Source organism: Lycorma delicatula, chromosome 10 (assembly GCF_047948215.1).
Source record: "Lycorma delicatula isolate Av1 chromosome 10, ASM4794821v1, whole genome shotgun sequence".
Classification (NCBI taxonomy): Eukaryota; Metazoa; Arthropoda; class Insecta; order Hemiptera; family Fulgoridae; genus Lycorma; species Lycorma delicatula.
This window is the reverse complement of record NC_134464.1, coordinates 80,137,356-80,165,062: the sequence shown is the minus strand read 5'-3', so window position 1 is coordinate 80,165,062 and position 27,707 is coordinate 80,137,356. Positions and strand designations below refer to the sequence as shown.

Genomic DNA, 27,707 nt, shown 5'->3' with positions numbered 1-27,707 from the left:
TTACAGCTAACAAGCTGTTAATTTTTTATGGCAGCGACAGACTAAAGCTGTTAGTACTTGTATGTTTAATTAAGAGCTGCCAAAAATAAATGTAAAAATAAAGAAATCTCCTGCGAGTCAGACACCACAGATGCATTAGCCTTATCTACAGTTAAGTACATATGCATTCTAAAAGGGGGGATTGATTTCATGAACTAAAATAAAAATAAAACTGCGGTGGATAAAATGATTTCTTACTATCCATTCAAATGTATGCAAACAAAGTGGTCAAAAAATTATTTTTGTCAATTGCCAAGCCTTTATCTTACACCAGGAATCACAACAATCGCATTTGAGCCACAGATGTCATTTAGAAAAAAATATTATATTTATCAGAATGGCTTTAGGACAAAAGACAGAAGTTATTGCACACGAAGCCACACGAGTAGCAATGAAACAAACACGACTAACAGGTCATCACTTTCCTGAGAAAAACCCATAATTTAAAAGAAAAGAGCAACTCACAAGGTCTATAAAGTTGGCTCTGAAATAACAGATAAATTTCAAAATTTATCACTCTAAAGCTTACTATATTAAACAGTTTTTTAAGCAAGTAAAAATCAGTATTTCATATAGTACATTTTGTTCTCTTTCTAAACAACATCTTATTCCCTTATCACAAGTAAAAAATTCAAACAGAAGTTTTTATAACACTCAAAAAGCCCCAGGATTCAGGGACCATGCAAGTTACAAATGCCTAGGATCCAAGGTGTTAAATTTGTTTAGTGTACTACTCACAAAAGTCATTCCTTTCCATCCAAATGATAGGCCAATTCTACAGAGGACCAGTACTGAAAATTCAAATTTCTGAAGTTTGGTGTAATTTCATTTTTTGTCTATACTATCAAAATGATTGATAGGATAAGCGTTGCCTTTATGAGTTTTATAGGCAACGCTTATCCTGTCAACCATTTTGATAGTATAAACAAAACTCATCATCACACATGTGCACCTGACAATATAAAGGTTAATAAATAATAACGTAATATTTTAAATAGATTTAATAATTTGTTAATACACCCCAAAAAAAGTCAAAAAATATATGCAAAATTTTAACAAACTGTAGAAAAAACACATACCATCAACATATTTTGAAAAGTTGTAAACTATTAAAATAGTGGAACTAAAAACAAAGAAGATAAATTCCTTTCATCAAACAATTTTCTATGTCTGATAAATTGAATAGAATTAATGAAAACCTAAACATTTAAAATTAAGATAAACAATGCAACAATATATTTTCTTAAACCACAACTCTTAATAATTTTATTTCTTTAAAATAATGCAACATTTCACATATAATCTAAATAAATTTAATTTAAATATTCATCAATTTTTTTTTTTAATATTTCCGTAAGGATAAACATGTATATATAAACATTATATTAAAGATTAGGGTATGTAGTCAATTTTTTTTTTCATTCTCCATCCAACATTTAAATAGTATTGTAAAAATTCTGGCCGTACAGTTTTATTTTATATATTTATTAAAACTACTTTCCATCGATAAAAAATATATTTTTTAACATATTGTTCATCTATCTTAAACTATTTCACTATAATATACCACTTAAATAATCTCTACACCAAATAAAAATTAAAAAAAAGTTAGTCTTTTTTTTTTGATTTTACTGAATGTTTCACTAATTTTATCTATTTAATAAATCACTTTATTCTTTGTACAACTGAAAAAAAAAGTTGTTCTAATAGTATTTCCTATACTACTGCCATTCTCTTCTTATCTTTCACATAACATATAGTTAGTGTCAATTTGGATTTTAAAAATAAAATGAAAAAAATTTTTAGATTATGAGAGGCTAAATTTTACTGTTCCAGAGTAATTAATTTTTTTCCACATACAATACTAATTATAATTAATCTTATAATCAGCAAATTTAAGTTTTATGATCAAGAAAATACTTCAATAAACATACTTTATGCTAATACTGAAATTATTCAGAAATCTTTATGCTTCTCACATTTTTAGTTTATTCATTAAAAAAAAAAAAAAAATTAAAGTAAATACATAATTGTTTATTTTCAATTAAAAAAATTTAAGCAATGCATTAACTTGTTAAAATTTATATTATATTACAAAATTGAATTTTTATAATTAGATCCATAACAGTGAGCAATATATTATATCAATATTATTATTATTATTATAACATAAAAAAGCGAAGAAAAAAAATTTAAATTTATTATAACAAAGGAATACTAGATTTAATTTTTATGTCATCACATGATTGTTTACAATAAGTAAAATTCTGATATCTACAATCAATTTATATTTATACAATAAAATTTAATAAAATTGCATTTTTTATATGCGCATTATGCCCAGAAAAATTATTCCTCTACCTATTATAATTTCACCAAATTATAATAATTTTACTATTAAACACACAGATTCAAAAATATTTTTATTTCGAGTTTATAATATAATAATGATAGTAAGCTAGAACAAGAATTCAATCATATAATAAAATTAATAATTATTCTACAATTCACATATAATATTAATACACAGCTGGCTACAATTATATCCGTCTATAATAACTGTTTCATACGACTTTACGAAATGAAACTTCAGCCTTAATTTTTTTCCCGTTATACTACAATTTACTTCTCAGTGCTTTCTACATCTTCCACAAACAACCGATCAGCAAAATCCATCATTACTGAAATCAGCATTTCAGAGAAAATAAACTGTAATAATTATAATAAAGTTATGACAAAGATAAAAACAGCTAAAGTTGTAATAGACATATAATAATTTCTTACTTGTATAATATATCTTTTATAAATACAATAATAATCCATATATATGCAATTAGTATAAATAATAAATTTCTATTTATTCTGCACAAAATTTTATTTATTTATTTTCATCAGAATACAACAACCTCCAAGTACAAGTAAGGTTTATATATATATATATTATATATATATATATATATATATATTTATTTTATATATATATATACATACATATTTTTAAGTTATTTATATTATATCTTTAATACATAATATGAATGAACATATTTATTCAAATTCACAAGTTTTGCAGGTAGGAACAAATTTAGAAGAGAGTGTATATATGTGCACATGGTAATAATTCTTAAAAATATACATTATACATATATAAATATATCATTTTATCTTTGTTACTACAGAATCATTTTTTGTTTTATTTATTTATATAGCATCGATATCAACTTCTTCACCACCCTCTTCATCATCATCAGCTAGTTTAGGCTTAGGAGCAACTGTCACTTTATTCTCTTTCAATGGAGATGCCTTTGCTCTATCATCATATTCAATCTATAAAAATAAGAAAAACAAAATTAATTAAAAATACAAAACATGGATATTATTTCATATCAGTATACTAACACTAACTACCACTTGGAACTCGGCAATATAAACATATTTAACAAAAATTTCCTCTCATTAAAAAATGTTTAGAGCTTTAGAAAATTTACATTTACTTTGACAAAAAAATGTACAATGCTTTGTTTTGTGATAGAAGTGATATATATATATATATATATTAATTAGTTTTACACTATTTTCCAACTAATTCCTAAGGCTGTTTACATGCAAATCATTTGAATTAAAAGAAGCACCAGTTATTACTTTTAGACTAATGATGTTCGCTATGTTAATAATGTTTGACAATAGAGGTTTGAGTACAAAGAAAGCAACAGAAAACCATTTCACTTCTTACATGAAAAAAATTGTAGGATAAAAATTGTTATTATTTTAGGGGTTGCTTTTTATGTGGTAATGATAATAGGTATATTATATTAAGTTCAAAGATCATTCATTAAAAAAGTAATTGACGTATGACTTTTTTTTATGAATAAATCTTATTTTCAATAATTTTTGCTAATTTTTTTGATAGTCTCATGGCATTGTTAAATGAAACTGAGAAATTAATTTCATTTAATGCCAAAAATTAAGGGCAAAAACCTGGTGCAGCATATGAGAGTGCTTTATATAAAAATAATTTTTTCTGTTCCAAATTATAAAAAAAGAAAGTTTTCTGTCAATTTCTCTTCAATATGGATTCTTGGAACAATTAACAGTTTTGGGGAATTGTTTAAAAATTGTTATTTTGTTCTTCAAATAAATTTTAAAAAAATTTATTTTATTGAAAACATTTTTTATACTTTAACCTTTTTATCTTTTTTACATCCTTTAAAATAAAAATTGATGGAATTAAGCCACAGTAATTTTTGATACTATTTTTTTTTTACACTTTTATAAAATTTCAAAATAAAACAAAAAATGTGTTAAAAATATTTTAAAAACATGATTTTGTAGAAAAATTTAATGCCAAGTGGTTGTAGGAACAACAAAAAAAAGAGTATACTCAATAAACACAAGAAAGTAAGTGTAGAAATAAACAATTGTAAATAAAAAAGGATAAAATATCCCAATATTTCAGAACCATTTACAGTTCATTAACTAGTCTTTTATACTATTAGGAGATTCTGCAATATTTCATAGCCAAAAACTTATATAGCCGCATTCTGGGAAAGTCCTAACAACTATGTAAACATTTTACCATCGCTTTCAAAATCCTCCAATTTCACGTAGCCATTAATAAAATGAAAAAACATTTTTAAAGAAAAATTTCTTCATACATGAGCAAGTGTGTGAAAAATTGAAAAATCTTGTAAAGACTCTTGTCTTGCCTTACTTGTTGAAGTGTTGGAATAAACATTTGCAGATAACAGGTTTGACTTTGTGTTCAGCAATAAGATATCTTTGTATTAATTGCGCACTAACTTTATGAAAGCAGAATTCATCATGACGATTTGAAAGGCAGAACCATGATTGATGTTCAAAAAGGATGCTACCTCATTGATTGTTAACTCTTTTATTTACCAGAGGCATCTCTCGAGCTTGCTGAATCTTGGTCATCCATGGTGGAGGTTGACCGCCATTCTGCTTCCTCTTGTGCTTCAACCACTTGTGTGACAAAACACTATCCTCATATTGTGGTAGTTTACAATAAATTTCAGCCCTTTTCACACCCTCCAACTGGTGAAATCAGAAACTGTTAGTGGAGTGACATGTTTAAAATATAATAACTAGAAGGATAATTACATGATCAGGAACAAATTTTGCACATGTGACCTCAGTTGTACCATGCACAGAAAGCAATATAAGACAATGTTGAAGGTGTGTTATAGCAAGAGTATAGATCATTTTTGACATCCTCTTAGTACAGGGCTGGCCGAAATAACAAGTGCTAATAGTACAGGGCGTAGTGTTAGCACACCATTTTTGAGCAGATGTCTTGCTATTTCAATTACAACCATGGCATAGAGAGATGAGTATCGTGCTTTGTTATTTGAAACATATTTTAAAAAAGGTGATTCTGTTCAATACGCAGCGATTATTTCATTCACACTTTTGGCTAGGTCAATATATCATGGTACCAGGTATGATGACAATTCAGTTATTGGTGTCTAATTTTGGCACTACTAGTTCAGCTTTGAAGAAACCACCAGGTAGACCACAAAGCATTTGAACACCTGAAAATATTAAAGCAGCAAGACAAGAAGTCATACAATCTTTAGGCCTCTCAGCTCTTTAACATGCTGCTGCAGTACAAATTTCTGATCGAACTGCAAGGAGAATTCACACACCAACTTACAGTTTCATCCGTATAAAATGATGGGTCGGGTCGTACAGCAGTTAAATGAGCATGACTAGATTAGCGCAATATTACTTTTTGCCAGGCTGGAAAATGTTCCAGTGAACTCGACTGTGCTGTCAAGTGACAAAGCAAATTTTTATTTATCGGGCAGTGTTAAGAAAACAGAAGACATTTAATACTGGGCAGAAAATAATCCCCTACTACTTCATGAGGATATTAAAAGTTTGGTGTGCAGTTGAATTTAAAATAATATGGTGTACTCTTTTTTAAGAAAGAAAAGCAATTACAGTAATTTCCTAACATTTTGTAATGACTTCTTGCTACCAAGACTTAATGAACTCTGAAATCAAGCCGAAAGTTTGTATCAAGATGGGGCCACTGCTCATACAGCAATACAATCAATGGATTTTCTCAAAAATGTTTCCCAGATGTCTTATTTCACAATGAAAAGACAACCCATGATCTACGTGGTCACCCGATCTTGCACCACATAATTTTTTTCTCTGATAACATCTAAATGCTAAATTAACAGAAGCCAAGTGCCCTCGATCATTTAAAAGCTGCAAAAATAATGCAGAATTTCAGGGCGAAGTTAAAGACCTGTATAGATAAGTGAAGGTAGGCACATATCTACCTTCACTTATCTATTTACTTCACTTCGCTTTTTAAAAATTAATAAATGGTATTAAATAAAAGCTGTTCTTTCATAAGATATTTAATTTTGCTATAATCTTGTTGTAATGTTTATTTTATTTACATTTCAAATCAGGGAGTCATTTCTCCCAGACTCTGTATAATGCTTACACTGCATATAAACAATTTATGAGTAACGCAATTTAACACACAAATTACTGTCAGAATTATACAGACAGAATAATAAAATTATGCCTTCATGATAAAAAAATTTACCTCCAAATCATCCTCCTCTTCTTCTGATTCACTTTCATCTTCTTCTTCAGCTTCACGTAACCACTTAATGAACGGCTCAGCTTTGTTATGTATCTCTTGGCTCAATTCTTTTGATACATACTTTTTACTTGTCTTTCCACTCCATTCCAGCAAAACCTTTTCTTCTAATATGTCCATGTCATATAAAAGCTGTAATAATATAGATTTTAATTAATCAAGACTTAATTTAATTTTTAGACTTAAAAAAACTACACAGAAAATAGGTTTCAACAATATTTTTTTATTGTAAAATTAAAAGATTACCATTTTTGTAGAAGAAATAAAATATTAATAAGATAAACAGGATATTACACTAAAAAACTTAAAAAAACAATGAAGAACAAAAAAGTTCTAGAAAAATCTTATTTACAATTTAATACACATTAAAAACAACACTGAGCAAAAGAGTTTTAATGTTTTGATAATTCCAATTTTTTCTAGGAATAATATAATTTTTTTTTTTAAAAAGTTCAGTTTTCAGTTCAATAATGCCTGTAATCAAATTTAAACTTTTCTGTAAAAAAAAAACTATGCCCACAATTCTTGGGGTATATGAATGAGCAAAAGTATGAAAAGCTTTACACAGTACTCAAAAACAAAATAAAAATACCTTCAAAATGGCAGGCACCTTCGGAAGGAGGGAGTCTTTATGCAGACCTATTACTTGTTCGATGCCTCCGATAAGATATCTCTGTGCTTTAGCATCTTCATGAGTGAAACGAAGCAACAACACTCTATGTTTTTTAATCTATAACATAAAATATATTCTAAAATGACATATTTAAAAAAATTATTACAAATTATAATTTTAAAATATATTCTAATTTACCTTATTTTTTAATATTTTTAATGTAGATTTATTTTTAAATATCAATAGCCAAATAACTTAAATCATATACCCAACATTACCTCCTTTTAATCTTAATTAATTAAAAATACAACTATAATTTGTAATGCAACTGCTAGAAAATCAATTCTGGAAATGAGATATAAACATACTGGAAAATATCTGGATGTTAATTACTGTAATTCACATATTTCACTCAATTATTTTTACAACTTTGTAAGTAGTTATAAGTTGTCCCCATTACAAAATTGGATGGATTAGCTCTAACTTTAACACCACACCTTATTAAGATAATTTATCTATACCTATTTAACTCTAGATTTATTGTTTTTATTACAGATTAAAATTGTAGAAACAAACTACACTTTCACAACCACTGAAATGTTAACACTTAGAAACGATGGTCTTTAAGTATTAGCATAACAACCAATAATATTTTTAATTATGTTTGTTTAACAACCAGCATAATTTATTCTAATATTAGATCTTTTACACTTGAAATCATGAAATATTTGCTAAATGTAATAAAATAAATAAAGCATATTTTTTATGTCTATGACATACTTTCACTATTATTTTGTTATGACAAAGGTACAAGTATGTACCTTATTAAATACAAAAGAAACAGACATAGTTTATGTAATGTCCATGTTGTGTGCAATTCAAGTGTTCCTGTGCTTCAGAAGAGTATTGTACCTCCAATAAGTCTTTTGGACGACATAGGTACATAGCGAGCCATTCATTAATCATGAAATACATCTTCATACTGACTTCAAAACTATAACTTTGGTTTCATAATTCAAACAAGTGTTGTATAGTGTGTGTGCAATATGAGTAATCCATACATCACCCACAAAAATATTTTCTATAAGGCAAAATCAATTTTTTGTTTATAAAAAAAATGATTATTTCAGAAAAATACAATCAAATATAACACACCTGAATGTGAATTTTTTCATCAAAAAGTAATTCAGCAAGAACCAGAGGAGCTTTAGATTTGATTTCAAGTCTTTCGGCTTCAGCAACTAGCTCTTTAGCATTAGGGGATGATAAGCCCTGCGGATTATCTAAACGGGATTTAACAGCTGAATAAAATATGTCCATCCTTTCTTTTTCAGTCTTTTCCAGATCATCTGAAATCGTCAACCCCTTAGCACCATCAGTCAAATCCTGTAGACGAGCACGCACTGCTTCTTCAGAAACGTCAACTGCCCAATCACCCTCATCATCCTATAAACAAAATGAAATCCAGAAAAAGGATACCAGATATCAACTACAACTGTACAAACATAAAAACATACTAACTAAAACAAATGAACATTATATGAAATGAAGTAGTAACAGCTGTGAACATTTCACTTTAATCTGGTAATTTTGCATTCAATACAAAAATATCTCACAACTCCATTACGTAAACATATTTACTCTAAAATAGAACTAAGGAATCTAATATAAAAAAACCCACAAGCTTTTATGCAAAAAAAATAATTTTTGATGTATTTTAAAAAATTATTTCCTAATGAGAACTGACAGTCCTGCTTGAGTGTTTAAAAGGCTTTAAGGTTGTAATATCCTATTATTTTAAATCAATTAATTGAGTGTAAGGAATGCTACATTTCCAAGGTAAATAACCTATTGACATCAGAATGAAAACAAGAGGTTGAAGACTGGGGCCTTGCATCTAGGCAGGTCAGAATCCCCCACAATTCGCTACATGCATGGTATATATTTCTTGCATCTCCCCCAATCGGTATATCACACAGTTCCTCTCAGGCAAGTTTGGCTAAGTTTCATTTGGTGGATTCAAGCCAATGCCTGGATTGTGGGACTGATGATATAGAGGACCACGTCCTCTACGTCTGTCCCTGATATGAGATCGAATGTTCACAAGCTGTTATGGAACTTGAGAGAATACATTCCTTTCTAGAAAGCCATATTAACTGGATGAACTGCGAGGAGTGGTTTATAGTGGCTAGTTTTCTTCACGCCCTTGCAGTGGGTAGGTTTGCAGATTTAGTTTAATTGAGGCATTTGATTGTGGTAGGATCCCGGGTGGCTAGGGTTCCAACCTAAGCATTAAGACTGGTTGGAGGTAGGCACATTGGCATCGTGCCTATATTATGTTTGTCATTCGACTTGGTAATGTCATGCGAGACTCCATGATGGAACCGGTTAGGGATATAGGGCTTGTCCCTGGCTCCTGCAAAAACTAGAATGAGGTTATGTTCCCTTTGATAGATAGATGACCTAAATTGGTCGACCTATTTAGGTCGATGTCTGAATTTCTGCATAAAACATAATTTTGATTGGTATGAGTAGCACTGACTAATCTTTCAACTTGGTTCGTTTTCTGAGGCATTCACAGTAACGAACGTTACTGTCCAATGTGGACTAGGCACAAGGTTCGTGCTTCCGCTGTTTCGGTCAGTTAGTTTGAGGGAATCATTTTAGGTTGGATGTGAAGATGTCTGAGGCCTAAGTGAAGGCAAAATTTGATTTGTAATTTACTGATGCAAATGTCTGCTGAGGCATTTAAATCTGTAGCATCCTGACTGAGGCCTGGCTGATGACAGATGTAATCAGAGGGTCTAAAGACGACCTCCAGTAAAGCCCCTCCTCAGCGCTTGGAACGGAGGGGGTGGTGTCTTCTCCATACAGGGTTAGAATTAGCCTAGGGTATGTCCTGCCCTAACAATACCAAATCCATCCATTTTGTTCATTTAACGTTATTAGTTTCAAAATAATCTGTTGTCCAAAAACCTTGCACACATTATTGTAAAAATTCTTTCAATTCATTCCTGTTATTCCACATTTCTCTTTTTAAATTTGTTGACTTTCTTCATTCTCTCGTTCTCACTTTTAATCTTCTTTTTAAAGTTACAAAAACCTTAAGAGAAAGTAAAAATACTAGTTTGGTATGATGTAACTCTGATGCTTAACTGAAAAAAGTTTTTGAAGAAAATAATATAATAAAACCATGTGCCATCCATTTTTTTCGAAGGTAAAAATTATTACATAAAAAAAAGTTAACATTCAATTCCTTCCAATGAATTTGTATTATAATGATGTGATCCATTCACACACGATTCATCATTTATTACCCATCCAGCTGCTCTTTATAGTTATATCAGGGTTGATGATATTTAACGACTCGTTTATGTAAAATTATATATAAAAAGAAAAACCCAACTCACATCATCTTTAGCAATTTTTTCTGGAGCATTAACTATAAGGTCTGGTTCTTCTTCAGATTTTGGTGAGCCAGAACGAGCATCACCATTGGTTTCACCATTCTGCTTCTTGGACAAACGCTTTCCTCTCTTGCCCTCTGTAAGTGAAGCACCTTGTGCGGCTGGATTCAAATCTAAAAAAAAAATTAACTTTATACTACATTAGAAGAAATAATAACTTCAAGAATATTATCAGATATGCAGAGGTCATGCAATTTCCAGATTACATTTAGAAAAATATAAGTTTCAAATACATTTTCTACAAACTGCCTAACACCAAAAAGATTATATACACAATTTTCATCATCTTCAAACCCTGAAATTCTAATAGTCTTTTTTCAGATTAATGAGTTTACCACTTTGATATCAGCTTGGCTAGTTTAGCCATAAGAATCCCATAGGTAGAACATGCATCATTCTTTGGAGTTTGTTATCAGCTACCTACAACTGTGAATGCACCATTCACCTTTTTTTTTAGTATTTAAGTACGGCAGGTACTATTATAAAGGTACGTAAAGTGAAGCAGCACACGGCTGGCTAATTTTGTAAATACAAGTTATATAACAAAAATTTACTCACCTTAAAAATAATTAAAAATTATAGTAGAAAAAAACATTTTTTATTATAAAGAGTAGTCTGGAAGTCACCGTACCCCCTACAGTTATAACTAAAAATTTGTAGTTATAAATGAAAAATGCGATATAATAATGAACTCTTTTATTTACTCACTTGTTATATGTATTCATTTCAACGGTCCAGAGAATGTGTTCGCCCTCATGTTGCACGCACAATTCTACACATCACCACATCCTCTGTGACATGAGACTGAGCATTTCTGGTGTTCAAAAGGCATCCCTCACAGTCACGCAATTCTTAATTTGTGGTGTAGTGACATGCAGATATATGTGCTTTGATAATTCCCCATAATGAATTGTATGGTGTGGTGATGTCAGGATTTCATTCAGAAATCCACTGACTGATAAGAGCAAAATGTGCAGGTGCTCCATCCTGTTGCAACCACACTTGTTCCATGAGATCCTTCTCTAGAAGCTGTGGTATCAACCATGCCTTCCAACACTTGTAAGTGGGAAGGTCATTCCAGCCTATATCATGACATCCGGTGTCATATGGTCCTTTTTCATATGGTCTTGCATTGCCATCCGCAGTATACGAAGTTCAGCTGACTGTTTAAAGAGTTGATTTCATTGGGGATTGCTCAATGTATATTGCAACAGCAGCACATTTCTAACTGCTTAATTTTCATCCACTCTATGGCTTATCTTTAACACTGCCTAATTCAAACATACACTTTTCCCAAGCCAACTTTGTTGCTTTTCATGGTGGCAGCTTATTAAAGCGTTGCCAAAACTATCACTAATTAGCTTTACTGTTGCGTGTTGTCATTCATCAACCCATACACTTGTCACTAACCACCGCTGTAACTATTTGTGTCAGCCATTTTAAGCACAACTGTCTTTTACTCAGTGTATGACATAAAAAAACTGTTGCAACCGACCCCAACAAAAATACCATATGTTCTAAACATATATCTTAACTGATATTTTTCGTTAACTTTAGGAGTACTGTGATTTCCCAGCCAGATGACCAGGTGACTGATAACGCTTCTACGCATTTGTTTGTGCATTTTTTAAATTTGCCTTTTTATTTGACAAACTGTAAGAACTGCAGCAGTATAATAGGTCTGTTAATAGGTGTAAGTAAATAAAATACGGAGAGGGTAAATAAGGAAAATAATTTCAGATTGTTACAACAATCTCAGGCAAGGTGAGAAAGATTTATTCTTGAAATGTTCCTATAGTTGTACAAGGCTAACTAAAAAGCTATAAGAAGAAAGCATGTGTAAGCTGTGTAACTTTAAGAATATTTAGACTGCTTTGGAATTAAATATTATGAGCAGTTTATATCAGAGGATAAAGATCTGTTGTAAAAGATTTAAAAAGTATTCATAAAAATTTAGTCTTAAATTTGTTGATTCTGCTTAAAAAATTTATTAGATGCATTTGAAAAAAGAGCATGTTTTTAGAACAATATTAACACCTTACTTTGGTTGACTGATTGTAGCTGCTATTGTAAACAGATTTTTTTAAGCATGTGAAAAACATTTTACCATGTTAGCAGTTTTAACAATTTTTCTGCCTGCTACAACATTTTAAATTCTACAAGTTGACAGCAGCAGTACTGCTTTGTTTAGAGAGTGGTTCAGCAAAGATCATGCTCATACGTAATCATCAATTTTGTTTATGTTTCATGTTAATTATTTAACATAAATCAGTCAAAGTAAATCTCAGAAGCCTAATTAATTAATCTGATATAAGTAAAATGATTTACTATAGAGCTAGACAATAAATGACAGTAAAAAAATAACATCACTAGTATTTATTACTCATTAGCATTAATATTAATACTAAACATTATTTACGGCATAGCACTCACCGATTTATAACTTTGGAGATCTGTTGTGCTAAGGATAAAATGCACTTACGATATTTCAAGTCAATATTCATTTAATATTGGCTTTGTATAAATCTTTATGATTAGTTAATTATGCAGATTTGGAAAAATTATATTTGTATGTTAAAAATAAAAATGAAATTTGTGATATTTTATACGAACCTCTAGTGATGACTAACAAAAATCAGTACAAAAAATTACAGATTTAGGAATTAAATAAAACTATAAAAATTTTATATATTTTAAATCGAAAGTTAAAAAAGTACATACTAGGAGGATTTTTCAAGATGAACGTGTTCAGTTTGTGGCTGAACTCAAGTGGACCATGAAAGCCACAAGCTTTGCATCCTTGACTTATGGTTCCCTTTTTAGTACTGACTAATAAATCAGTTTCTGGATTTTCACAACTCGGACACAGCACAAACTTTCTTATGAAACCATCCAATAAGTCTTGTAGTTTTGAAGCGTCATGTGAACCATTAACTATAAAACGATCATTCTTGAAATCAAATTGTGTTTGTGCTCCCAGTTCACAGCCAAAATACTTGGTTGGATCTGAAATTATATGTTAGCAATATATAAAAACACATGCTTCATTCAAAATAATACTTAGTTAAAATAGACTACTTTATAACACAATTAAGTATTACCCACCATTACTCGATTTCAAATTAAAATTAATTTAAAAACTGCAATATTATTCTAAAACAAAAAACTAAAATTTAAAATCATCTATCCGTAAAAGACAAGATCACCTACTCCTGTAGGGACAAACATAAAATGTTTGTTATTCATATTGTATAATTGTAACAACATATTATTATCTACTGGACCCTTCCCACACAATCAATAAGAACTGAAAAATAAAAAATGTATAGCAATTCATGAATACATAAACACTACCAATACTCTACTCCACCCTTCAACATGTGAAAATGTTGGTTCAATATAAGCAACCAATTTTATGCAATCGGTCATCTGATTGAAAAGATGAGCATTAGATAAAAGATCTGTATTTTTCCCCCACTTCTGAAATCAGGAGAAAAATATGTTTGAAAAATAATAAGAGGATTAATTACTAAAAATATAAAATTTCTCAAATTCAGTCATAGAATAGTCAGTTTTATGTTTGCAGTACAATGAAGCATACTTCAATTGTAAAGAAAAATGTGATATTCAACTGTGAAACATTTATCAACAGATCATTTGGAGTATCAATAAATATCAAATAAATTACATATATCCTGGTGCTCACCCACTGAAAACAACATAAATGACTTCTATGTAGTTTGCTGAGATTCCAGACTCCTAGTGATCCAGCACCCACAAAGTTTCTCATTTCCAAAGATATGGATCATTCTCTTTTTGTCAATGATTGGTTGAGTCAGGTATAAATAACAGATATTTTTCATTACTTTTTTCACAATAGCTCAAGCATGGAAGTATTGATTTGTAATAGGGGTAATTTATTTGTAATTAAGTTTTCAGATTTTTACTATGAATCAATTAAGATCAATGAGTCACAATTTTAGAAACAAAAAGACACTGACTATTCTCCAGTTTAACAAATGAAACTTAAATATATACTTACACGTAGCAGGGCGACCGATGGCCTTGGCGACTTCAGCCATATTGACGATAACAGTTTTAATTCCATTTCCTTTACCTTCGACCTTAGCCATCAGCCGGGGCATTTTATAACGATAAAATGCATCAGAAACATTCCGTTTGATATTAACACTCTCCATCTTGGACAAATAATTTTCCTATTTATCAATACTTTTGTGTCGATTATTTTGATAAATGTTTATGTCGTTAATGTTGTTGCGTTGTAAATGTTGTAAAAGCAGTATCGTTGCTTCTGTTTGTAACTTTGTTCCTAGCTGTTGATGTAATTATGATGGCAGGGTTGTTCGTGGTTACAGATAACAGAGGACAATGGAGTCGTCGTCGGTTGGCGGTTGCAGTCGTGGTGATGGATTCTTCGTACGACTTATATTCCACTCCCCACAGTCACGTTTCTCTGAATGGTTGTGATTTCCTGTGCCGGTTACTTGAAAATTTTGATGTCCTATAAAATAATTTCCGTTATTAAAAAAACTAATAATTATTATTTATAAAACAAAAATGCAAAACAAATGGATTTGCAAACAAGTCGTAAAAAAATATTACCTATATTATTTTTGTATGCAAGATTACTTTTTACATCACAATTTTAATTATTTTATGAAATTCTTTCATTTTATGATAACATATTCATTATGAATAAATGAATATACAACGTGAACTCATTATGAACACAAACAGCAAAGAATAATCCCTGTGAATAAGTTTAACAAACAGGTAGAAAAAAATTTCTGTTACAGATTTCCAATGCAAGCGTGTTTCATTTAAACAATCATAATTTCCCCATACATAAACAATGACAAAATGTTCAGTAATAAAAATGAATAAACTTACAATTGTGGGTGGGAGTAAATATTTCCAGATCTCAAGACAGAAATGGTGTAAGTGCACATAATTTCTCGACAGCATTGCACAATTACATTTTTCTTAAGTTTCCATTAGTCGCTGCATCACTTAGTATAATATTTATAGTCTAAGTGGATAATTAGAGAGTTTTTTAGAAAACAAAATAATCTGGGAATTCATGTAGTAATTAAATACTTTTTTCTGAAATGCTTAAGTGCAAAGTAAATTAAAGAGGAGCTTGATACAACATCGGAAAATTCTTTTCCATAAAAAATGACAAATGCTGGTTGCAAAGTTTAAAATGAGTCATTTCAGAAGTGACTACACCAAGAACAATAGAAAAAACACATAAAATTGTTTCGGCAGATTGATAAATGACAGTGAATAAGTAAGCAGAATCTGTAAGCATGTTAACAGAATGCGTGATTTAAACACATGGAACAAACAAAAACAATTTAACACCTCTTGCAGTACAAGACAATAATAAAGTACCATACTTTCCAGATTAAAACAACTGTGTATTAATCAAATTATAAATTATATAAGTGTACATAGTTGTTAACAGAAGTATAAGGAAATTGTGTTCCAGTTACCATACACACATGTACTTCATGGGCACAAAAATAAATCTATTTCCCAAAAAATACTGCTCTAGCTAACAGAAGAGACCAATACACATGTACCTTGTGTAATGGAAAAGTTGACTAATTCATCTCATCTCAGAGGAAATATAAGCACTGATATGGTAATCACTAATCCTAAAACTTTCCACAGTCTGTAAAAAGATAACCAGTAGCTAACAAGTGGATAGTTCCATAAAGTAAGTCATTTATCTATTTTTTATCAACGTAATTGGATGGGTCATTATTAATGAGCCAACATAATTTATCAACAAATGTCCAGCATAAGTGAAATTTTTGGAGAAAAAATAGATTTTAAATATTGAATGTTACAAAAGGGCACAAACTTAAACTAAATCAGTAAGAAAACAAGTGAATACATCAATCAGAAAATAATAATTTATCAGGTCTAAGTTAGGTTTGAAGAATTACATTAACACAAAATTTCTGGTTTTACGAATGTGTATCATCACTCTCTGAACATGATAATGGCAGAAAATTTTTCAAAACAAAAACAATCTCCAAAATCCCGATCTCAACACAGATTGAGTACAATCTCTTCAATAAGATGGTCTGCCGGCTTACTTTCGCCTGGAGCTGTGATTGGTCTTAGTAGTTAATAGCAAGATATGTCCCTGGAAGTGAAATTCTTTAAAGAGTCTGCAAAAGCTAATGTCATACTACAATAAATGCCAGAATGTTGGTAGTGTATCTGTATCTATATATAATGTTGATATGAAGGTAATTTTAACACACACACTTCGTCAAAGTTTATTTCAATTTTTATTACAAATATTTTTTGCTCTGTATCTTCAGAATCAATAATGGGCATTCAATCCAAGAAAGCATTTGAAAATTGCCGCTTACTGAGCATATCCCAGCATGACTATGGTAAATAATAGCTTTTGAGTATGGTGTTGAACCTAGGGACGGACAGAGAGTGCATATTTTTTAAAAATTTGAAGGAAATTGTCCTTTTTCTCATCAAAGAAGAGGTAAATGTGGCCATAAAAAAGCTACTCCAACACAGGATCAGTTAGTTATTAGTGAGAAAAAGTAACTTATCTGAAACTATCTGCTTTGGACTTTGGAATTAGAAGCCGCCAGTGGAACAGATTTACAACTGGATGGAAGGCTTGTTGACCAACTAAAAAGCAGCTTTTAACACCATCAAAGTGGACCAAAGATGACTGGAAAAAATTTTTGTTTTCTATCAAGCCAATTATTTTTTTCTTTGTAATTAAATTACAAAGAATTCCCTACGTTAGAAAAGCATTAAATCAGATTAATTAGAAAAGCATCACCAGCTCCCTATGTTCAATCAGTTAACATCCCCAGAAAACTTTTTTTTGGGTTTGTTTCAACTTGAAGGCCCTTGTTCATTACGTCCAGTAAGTAGTATGTTGAAAAGTTATGGATATATCAAGATTTTTAAGGGTTAACAAAACTTCACAAATTCCAATTGGCAATAACAACATTGCTCAAACAACATTAGGCATCATGCCATATTGCCAAATAAATGGAAAAAAGAATGAAACAATGTGCTCCTATGGCCAGGCAACTCCCTAACTCAAATGAAAATCTTTGGGCAACAAAAAAAAAAAAAAACAAAAATTGACCTCATAAAGCAGTTATATACAGGTATATTTTTATATAAAGGTATTTGTACAGGGCTGTATTTATATATATGTATGTATGTATGTATGTATGTGGAAAAAACCAGAGAGCAAAGAAAAACAAATCATAATCCAATGTAGCTTTTATTTAATCTCACATTTTTCACTAATTTTTTAACAGTGTAATCCTTAAAATCCTTAATCTTTAGTGTATTTTTTTATTAATCAATCCAAGCACAACAGAATAATTACCTAAAAAAAAATAAAAATAAACTAGAAGAAAATACTACATTGTGTTCAGCTTACGAGCTATCCGAGCTGTTGTTAGATTTACTGCAGCATGTGAAATTGTGATAAGGCTGTAATTTACTGTGCGACTTAATTTCTTAGTCCTCACCAGTATTTAATTATCATTTATCATGCTTTTGTCAACATGATAACTTTATAAATATAGCCGCCATACAATTAATCCGTAAATACAACTCAATATTTTCAGTCGATGCCAAATGAAAACTTCAAATAATAAATTAATCATTCTTATATTGTTTACTTATTTTTACGTAACTTTAGACAGTCTTACGAACTCCACAGTTTGTTTATGACATAGCTCAAAGTGAATTGAATATAAGCAAAGTTCACGGATGAAAATAAATCAACAGTAATCTTTAAAGATGACCAAAGTTCACCACTTATTTTAATTCACGTGTATTGACTGTATGAAAATTCAAATGCTATATTTAACTGGAATGAGTACATGTTTTTAATGGAAAATAAATATTGATAAAGATTTAATGACTAATGGCGGCATACAATAAAAACTATAAAGGAAAAAATCTTACCTATAACTGACTGGCCACTGATGCTTCGATGAAATCATACACCTAGTGACAAGGCCAGGGATTGGCTCTACCACAGTATGGAAACTCCCAGACCTTCTTCTGGTTAATGATAATGTTTCTGCATAAAAGAAAAAGTATAAAAGAATAAAAATACATGGAATAATGATATTACAAGTATACATAGAAAAATACTGCAAAAAAGGAAATATTAAACAATATATAGCCTATAAATTCAACCATAATAGTCTCACAACCAACTCAACTAGCGAATACGTTTGAAATTTATCAAAATAAAACTAATTTTATTCTTAATAAGTATCCCTTACTTCACTACTTGCTTTAAATTTTAATCAAGATTTTTTTCATGATTTCTTCTGTTTGCAGAAAGAAAAAAAAATTAAACAAGGCAATGGGTAATGAAAAATAAAATTGTTTTTAGTATTATTTTGGCCAGAAAATTCCTGAAATGTTATCAACACAAATTAGTAATAGTAAATTTTTACACAATTCACATAAAAACTGCCTACTCTTATTTAAGTTTAGAATCTCATGACAGAAAAATTAAATGTTCAATTAACATTTAATGTAACTTTACAGTGGGTAATGAACTCAGCTCAGTAGGGAGCTTTTTTTTAAATTAGAGGCAGATCAATGTTTTCCTCAGTTTTTATATATATCATAACCCAGTACAATAATTTAACCACACATACAAACTATTCAGAACATTAAGTATTCTCACATGATAAAAAAGTTGACACATTTGCCAAAATTTTTTGCTCATTTGCTCAAAATATATTTTAGAACATTTACTACTTTCTAAAAGATAAATTATATATTTGTATATTTAAAATAACTGTAAATCATTTTCTACACCAAAAAAAAAAAAAAATAATAAACCAAGAATTACTAAATCATACTGTTGTACTTAGTATATAGGGTACATCTTACACCTCTGTATTCCCAATATAGCCTTCCCCACCTTACTTCACTGGACACATAACATTATCAATGAAAACTTACATAACAAATTTAAACTCTGTAAGACAGCATGTTCATGGAATTTTGCAATTAACCCACTTTAATACTAAGGTAAACAGATCTTCAACAAATTAAACTGAAGAAAATATTTATTTGACAACACTGAAGGCAATTTTTAAAAGCAATATAATATCATAAAACATCTCAACCCAAATATTCCCACATGCTAAGCTATTATTTGCTTTCTACAATAAAAACAAGCTTACAAAGTATATCATACTTATGCTGCAAATTCTAAACTGAATGTGCTTTCCTTTATGACTAGGAAAGTCTAGAAAACAGATTTGGAATGAAGTATTGAAATAAAAAACATGAGATCCTTCTCAATGAGGCAGTCACAAGATTTTACTGCTGTAAAACACACCAATTAAAAAAGGTAAAATATGAGATTTATTGGAGAACAACTGATACTGCTAGTGTATAAAATGTTACATTTACGAGTTAGATGTCTTATAAATTCTAACATAATGCTTGATATACAAAACAAACATGCTATTTATTAAACATGTAATATGGTAGATTAAACTTTTTATGATTCTTACACCTTCAGCACTTTTTGGACTGCATTGCTGAGGTTAATTTTTCCCCACTGCCACATTTAAACCATATTTTCATATGACTAATTGACTTTTTGGCTTCCACTTACTGTGAACCAAATTAGATGTTTCAAATAGAAAAAATGGAATTTTACATTGTGCACGTGTCTGCTCTTTATAAGTCCTAGTCCTAGAACTTTCAGCGGAAGTAGTCACAATTTTGAACTAAAGCGTCTAATTTTTCTCAAGAAAAAAAAATCTTTATGCCATATGGAAATTGTAAACAACTTAATTTATTACAACAGTGTAATCAACCCAAAGATTACTTAAACTGGTTTCTGCATGTGAATGAATTTGGATTCTGTTTCAATGGTGTAAGATAAATACCATAATCAAAACACTAAAAGAAAAAGCACCTGTCTTCTACATATAAAGTGATATAAAGTTTTAAGAATTCTACATTTTTAACAACAGTTTTAATTAAGATTGACATTTGAAAAAAGCTGTAGCATCATTTTAATTGCACTTGCAGGTTGAAATTCTTACCTTAATGATGTGAAATTTAATCTACTTATTATGTTGTTTCACTATTAAAATGAAATATCTATCTGCAAATGAAACATATTATCCAATTTTTAACGCACAAAAGAACCTTCAAATAAACTTATATTTTTATAAAGTGATTATATATTTTTATAAAGATTATAAAGTGGGGCACATTATAATCCACATCTTATAACGAAAAAAGATATTTCTAGCAAAATTTACTTTTGGTTGTTAATTAAGGAATTACTCTAATCACAAATTTATAACAATTAAAACTATTAAATAAAAATTAAACCTAAAATTTAATGGGATAATAAAATAGTTAACCTTTCAGCTTTAGATTAGTAATAACTTGTAACTGAGATTGTAGAATGATGAAACTTGATAACAAAGATGGTGACAAGAACCAGTATTAGCTGTGGACGTTGTAAACGACATTTAATGACATTAACCGGACGATTAACAACATTGACATGGAAAAAAATTGATTAGACTTATACTAATTACTTAATAACATCATCACCATTGTCTCCAAAAAAAAATTAGTGTTCCTGTAGTAGGAGGTCAGCCGTTCTTTGAAATTCCATCGATTCATGTATGTATCATTACGTGCAATCAAAACTGTTTAAAACAACATTGCTAAAACTTTTCATAATATATAATTATGAGATTTTCAGTCGAACTAAAAAACAATATAATTTAAATAAAAGTAACGAAAATGACAGTGACGAAGTTTTAGACCTCTTAGTTTTTTCAGCATTACTGATATATTTTTGTGTTTTCTCATTGAGAATTTGCTGATTACGTTTTTATGTACAAAATATTAAAATATAATTAAAAAAAAAATGAAACAGAAAATTTAAAGGGTAGTGTTAAACTAAATTAATTACAAGCACCATAGAAACGAGAAAGTTATGTTTTTTCTTCAGTTCGTACTAAAACAGTCTAGTGATATAAAAACAACATCGATTATGTAGATTATATAGATTCTGCTGTTGTTAGTGCGAGACTAAATTATGGCTTTAGTGCTTATATCAATTCTAAAAATTATATAATTTAAAAAAAATGAATACATGGGTCGTTTTATTGCCTAATAAAAAAGATTAGCACTACATAAACACAATATCATTAACTTACGGTTGGTTCATGCAACCACCAAAACTACAGGCAAGAACTAAGATGGATATTAAATCTTATCAATTAGAAGATCCAATTAATTTTTTTAATAAAAAAAAAAAAAAAAGAAAGAATAGCAGGAATATAACAGGATCCTACCTGAACTCAATTTAAGAAAAACACATTCATGAAGTTCAAATAGAATCTAAAAAATTCTTACATCCTAATCCCATTAAAGTTTTATTACTACCACCAACAATTTGGTAGAATTTAAACATTCTTAAAAAATACTTGAAGGCATTGTACTTATTTTTCTGACAGATTTGCTTTACAGAATTTAAATGTATATTTTCTTTAATGTTGTAAGGTTTTTTACAAATTAGTTTAGTATAATTTTGTCCTATCTTCTAATTACTTAGTTAACATACGACTATTTCTGTAGAAATGAGCAAGTTATGTTATATCACTGGTTTGTGTATGTATTATCTTGACATAATTCTAGCAGCCATTTTAACTAATTATCCAACTACACAACAATCAATTACATTGGTCAACATGATTTTTGTCTCACAAGTACCTACCTATAGGTGAACTTAATGCAGTTTTTTATCCTGTTTTCAAATATGCATTCGGAATTTCTCCATCACCCACAGTTTGTTATTTTAATTTTTTAATTACTTTAAAATTTTTTCATCAATTTGTCCATTGTCAAGTAAAAGCTCCTAGGGCATTGTAAATATGAGGCGGAACCAAATGAGCTCTTAAACATAGCAGCATGCTACCTGTTGTGTAGGTTCAGACATGTACAAATGTGATCTAGTGAAGTATGCATTCATCAGAATGATGCCAGTTATGAAACTGTAACTATTTCTTTTAATTATTCATTAGTTACAAATTGCCTAGAGTTTGTTTAAATCACCTTAACAATGTATGTGGTGAAGTGACACCAAGTCAGAAAGGTGAAACCTTAGCCATACCAAAGCCTCCATGTGACTTTAGATGAAGAGAGCTCAGAATCTGATGGAAATAAGGAAGAAAAATAAACAGATTCCGGTGATATAATTTTTGAACATAGCAGTTCATCTGAGCCTCATTTATTGACTGTAGAAAATCTTTAAATCTCATACGAGATTTAAAGTTATCCAAAAAACAGTCTGAAGTGCTTGCTTCCCAGCTACGAGGATGTGGTCTTCTTCAAAAAATATTAAGATATGTACTTATCGTAACCATCATTCTGATTTTAAAGACTATTTTCCTGAAGAAAGTGGCTTAGTGTTTTGTAATGACATTTCTTCTCTTATGGAGGCACTTTTTAATGAACATAACCCAACAGAATGGCGCTTATTCACAGATTCCCCTAAGTTAGTTTAAAAGCTGTGCTTCTATATAATGGCAAATAAATTCCAATCAGTACCTCTTGCTCACTCTGCTAGTATGAAAGAAACATATGAAAACTTTAAATTTGTGTTGGAAAAGCTTCAATATGCAGTGTATGAATGGAATATCTGTTGTAATTTTAAGATAATTGTACTTATTGCTTGGCTACACAAACTACTATTGTTCTTTGTGTAAATGTGATACTAGGGACAGAAAAAACCATTTCATTAGAAAAGAATGGCCAAAACACAAAACACAAATCAGTCAATCCTTAACAGAAAAATATGAAACATGACCCATTCATTGTATAATACTAAAAATGTGTATCTACCTCAGTTACATATCAAAACTAAGATTAATGAAGAATTCATCTACACTATAACACAATACTCCTGGTTTTATGTATTTAAAACAGGAGTTTCCTAAAATTAGTGATGCAAAAATTAAAGAAGAAATATTTGTGGATCCACAAATACGATCAGTAATATATGATGGAAAGTTTGAGGAACTATTGAATACATTGGAGAAAGTAGCTTGGCAAGCATTCAAAAATGTTAGATTGAAAGGCAGAAAAAATTACTGTGATATTGTCAACGATCTTAAAAATTTGGTTGTATTATGTCCTTAAACACTTCCTGCACTTGCACCTAGATTTCTTCCCGGAAAGTCTTGGTGCAGTGAGAGATGAGCACATGGAGCAATTTCATCAGGAGATTTCAGCTATGGAAAAGAGGTGTCAAGGCAAACTGAATCCTAATTTGCTGGCTGATTATAGTTGGACTGCTCCACAGGTGAAATATAGCAGAAAATCGTCATTTTTTACTTTCTAGACAAGTCAAAATTTTGAATGTAGTATAGTTAAGAATGCAGAAAGTATTAAAATGTTTGAAATTATAAATTCCTGTCTCTCGGAAACCTTGCATGATCAGGAAAACCTATATAATTTAATTCAGGAGAAAAAAATACCATCAGAATAACATATTTTTCTTCCTGAGATGTTAATGTTATGTTCCTAACAGAACTTAAGTATTCATAATAGTGGAATAGAGTATACATTATAATATTTAAAAATTAATATACAATTATTATACAAGCGTGCTGTACACATCCCCACACAGATGTAATAGGTGTGATCTATGGAAAAATTTAATCACTGCACTAATCAGTTCCTAATAAATATTTACCATAATTTTATTCCAAATAAAATATTCATCAGAATGTCTTCTTCACACATGAATGTGGGAATTTATTAAACAAACTATATGGTAATATTTTAGTTTTTTAGATATGTAGAGTACAAAATAATTCTTATATTTTGGTTAACCTGTTGGCCCAAAATGTAAACAGATGACACAAAAGAAGAAAAAAAATCCCTATTGTTTGTTACAGCCCTTGATTTATTTTTTTATAAAGATCATGTAAATTTTTGAAATGTGTACTAAAATGTCAAACCAAGGTGAATAAGTAAAAAAAATCTTGTGGTCAAAATTTACAGAAACTACAATTTTATCTACCCTTTTGGATCACATATGTTACCTATATGAATACACAGAATGGAAACAAGTGAAATGAAAAAAGAATTTGATAAAAAGTTAATTTTTATTTAAATTTTGCAGTCAATATATCATTATATGGAATGGAAAAACAAGTAAACATTATGTATACATATTAATGCTTGAAACTACTGAATACTTTTTACTATCTTATCAAGAAATACCAATCAATAAATTTATTTTAAAAAAGAAATTAAAATTTTATCTAATCAAACAACCATAAAAAGATACTAGATTAGATGAAATTATGTAATACTATTATTAAATTACACGTTATCATTAATGGAATTTTAATCAAATAATTTATTAACCAATCAATAGGAAAAGACTTTTACAAATGTAATAAGAAAAATATAAACATAATTCATAGTTTTTTTAAGAGTCAGAATTAACTGACATGTACGATGATACAAGGGTTATTTTTTTCAAGGTCCTTTCGGTCACTAAATCAAAACCACAGTGAAAATAAAAAATTTTATATTTGTAACAAGTACTTACATAGTTACGCTATTTCTCTACATAGTCGCCACTCCGATTTAGACATTTGTCGTAGTGTAGTACCAACTTTCCAATACCCTCGTCATTGAACGGAGCCGCCTGTGTTTTTTACCATGTTTCTATGCTGGTCTGCAGCTCTTTGTGAAATTCATGGAACGTGGCATGACCATCACTGCAGCCTCATACTGTGTGACACTCTTCTTTAACGTCTATGAAGGGCAATTCAGAATAAGCAGAGGAATGTTGTCATCAGGCATTGTCTTTCTCCATGACAATGCTCGGCTGCACACTGCAGCTAACAAAGAAGCTCCTGCAGCGTTTTCATTGGGAATTGTTTGATCATCCACCATACAGCCCAGACTTGGCTCCATTAAGATTTTCACCTCTTTGCTCACATGAAACGCTGGCTAGGAGGACAACATTTTGGCACACACATCGAACTGCAGACTAGCGTAGAAACATGGCTGAAAACACAGGCGGCTCCGTTCTATGACAAGGATATTGGAAAGTTGGTACCACATTATGACAAATGTCTAAATCGGAGTGGCGACTATGTAGAGAAATAGCGTACCTATGTAAGTACTTGTTACAAATATAAAATTTTTTATTTTCACTGTGGTTTTAATTTCGTGATGGACCTTGAAAAAAATAACCCTCGTATAAGGCCACTTATAAAAGATTATTTGCCAGTTACATGATGCTGGTCAGTCCTACTTATGTTCATGTTTAAATTAAAATTATTTAACAGCATTGCTTCTTTAAACCATTTATCCTTATGACTTGCATTATGTAACTGATAATGTAAAATAATAATTATTACATTAGCAAAAGTTATTTTGGTCAAAATTAGTTCCTAAAAAACCACATCTTAATAGAAAAATGAGTCAATTATATAATGAGGTGGAAACTTATTTCTACTTCATTTACAAACAGACTTTCAAAGAATAATTAAAATTCTTTTCAATTCAACATTAGTATGGATAAAAAATTAAATTTAAATGTTATGACTAAAAAACAATTCCATTGGACTGCCGTCCATTGGTCTTTAATTGCTGTTTGTGGATATAAGATTGTAGGTAAATTCGTCTTTTACAGCCATCAAAACAATTTTTATTTTCCTTTGCTGTAATTGAATTAACATGTTGAGATCTTTAAACACACTAGTACATCAACTATGGACTAATCTTTAATTCTTAATGACTTAATCTTTATGACATTCTCTTTACAGATAAAGAAGGTAAATGTAGACATAAATATATATTTTCTTCAATCAAATGATTTAACATTTATAAATTGTTTACAATTACGTTTTCATTGTATTTCATGGATTCAAATGTATTATATTTATTGGTAAATGCGCAACCCCTTAAATAATATTCTTGTTGCAATTTATAACGCTTACACTAGAAAAATAAAACATTGTACAATATTAAATAACTAATGTTTTAATTTCAATCCAATTTTTTGGGGGTTTTCCAAAAAATAAAAATAATACCACTAATAGTTTCAGATTAGATAGTATTCTTACTATCACCTAGAGAATTTTGAACATAAAAAGCTTTTGATAAAATTCAACTATCAATTTCTCTGCAATTTCATCTCTTACAATAAACCACTCACAAAGCAGTCAAGTACATAGTTTTTGCTACAAAGTTTAAATAAAAATAATTATTTTGTACACAGGTCATACATCTACAAAATGATCTCATTTCTTTAGAAATTAACCCATGATACCCTCACTTTTATATTTTACAAATGTACCAGTGTATTCTGTTTCACAGCAATTCTCAAAGTTATACTACTTGACCTGGGCCATTTAGTTATCAAACAGATTTCTTACACATGTATCCTCCACATGGAAAATATTTCTTGTACATGTATCCTCCATATGGAAAAGTTTCACATTAGACAGTACCTTTTTTTTTTGTAAATAAATACTAGTAGCAATTTTTACTATTGGTTCATAGCATCAGAATAATGGGTGGATTTCCAGATCCACCCATATGAATGAATTTTTTTACATATAATACACAAATTTCTATCAGCCGCCCACCACTCCAGTAACAACTCACAGTCTCTTTATTCTGTAGTTTATTCAAATCCTAAGACAAAACCAAAAAAGTTACACCTTCCAATTCCACAAATTTTCTGTATTGCTTACAATGTTGTAAACTAATAGTAGAAGAAACCTAAAAATCATTCGATTTCAATGATAGAGCAGAAAAAAACTTAATTTTGCTTGTATTTTCTGAAAAAATGGTACAAAGTTATGCTTTTCTATTCATT

At 29.8% G+C, this 27,707-nt stretch overlaps 1 protein-coding gene across 1 annotated transcript in view; it reads right to left on the bottom strand.

Annotated features, from left to right (window-relative positions):
• Nucleotides 1-1,025: 1,025 nt before the first annotated feature.
• eIF5 (eukaryotic translation initiation factor 5) overlaps nucleotides 1,026-27,707 on the bottom strand; it is an 80,936-nt gene continuing 54,254 nt past the window's right edge. The window contains exons 3-10 of the mRNA XM_075376942.1: nucleotides 18,758-18,875; nucleotides 14,802-15,281; nucleotides 13,481-13,765; nucleotides 10,703-10,872; nucleotides 8,448-8,738; nucleotides 7,272-7,409; nucleotides 6,623-6,811; nucleotides 1,026-3,363 (exon numbers count right to left, since the gene is read on the bottom strand). Coding sequence (XP_075233057.1) covers nucleotides 3,238-3,363; nucleotides 6,623-6,811; nucleotides 7,272-7,409; nucleotides 8,448-8,738; nucleotides 10,703-10,872; nucleotides 13,481-13,765; nucleotides 14,802-14,958 — 1,356 coding nt within the window. The 5' untranslated portion in view covers nucleotides 14,959-15,281; nucleotides 18,758-18,875 and the 3' untranslated portion in view covers nucleotides 1,026-3,237. The remainder of the gene's footprint in view (nucleotides 3,364-6,622; nucleotides 6,812-7,271; nucleotides 7,410-8,447; nucleotides 8,739-10,702; nucleotides 10,873-13,480; nucleotides 13,766-14,801; nucleotides 15,282-18,757; nucleotides 18,876-27,707) is intronic.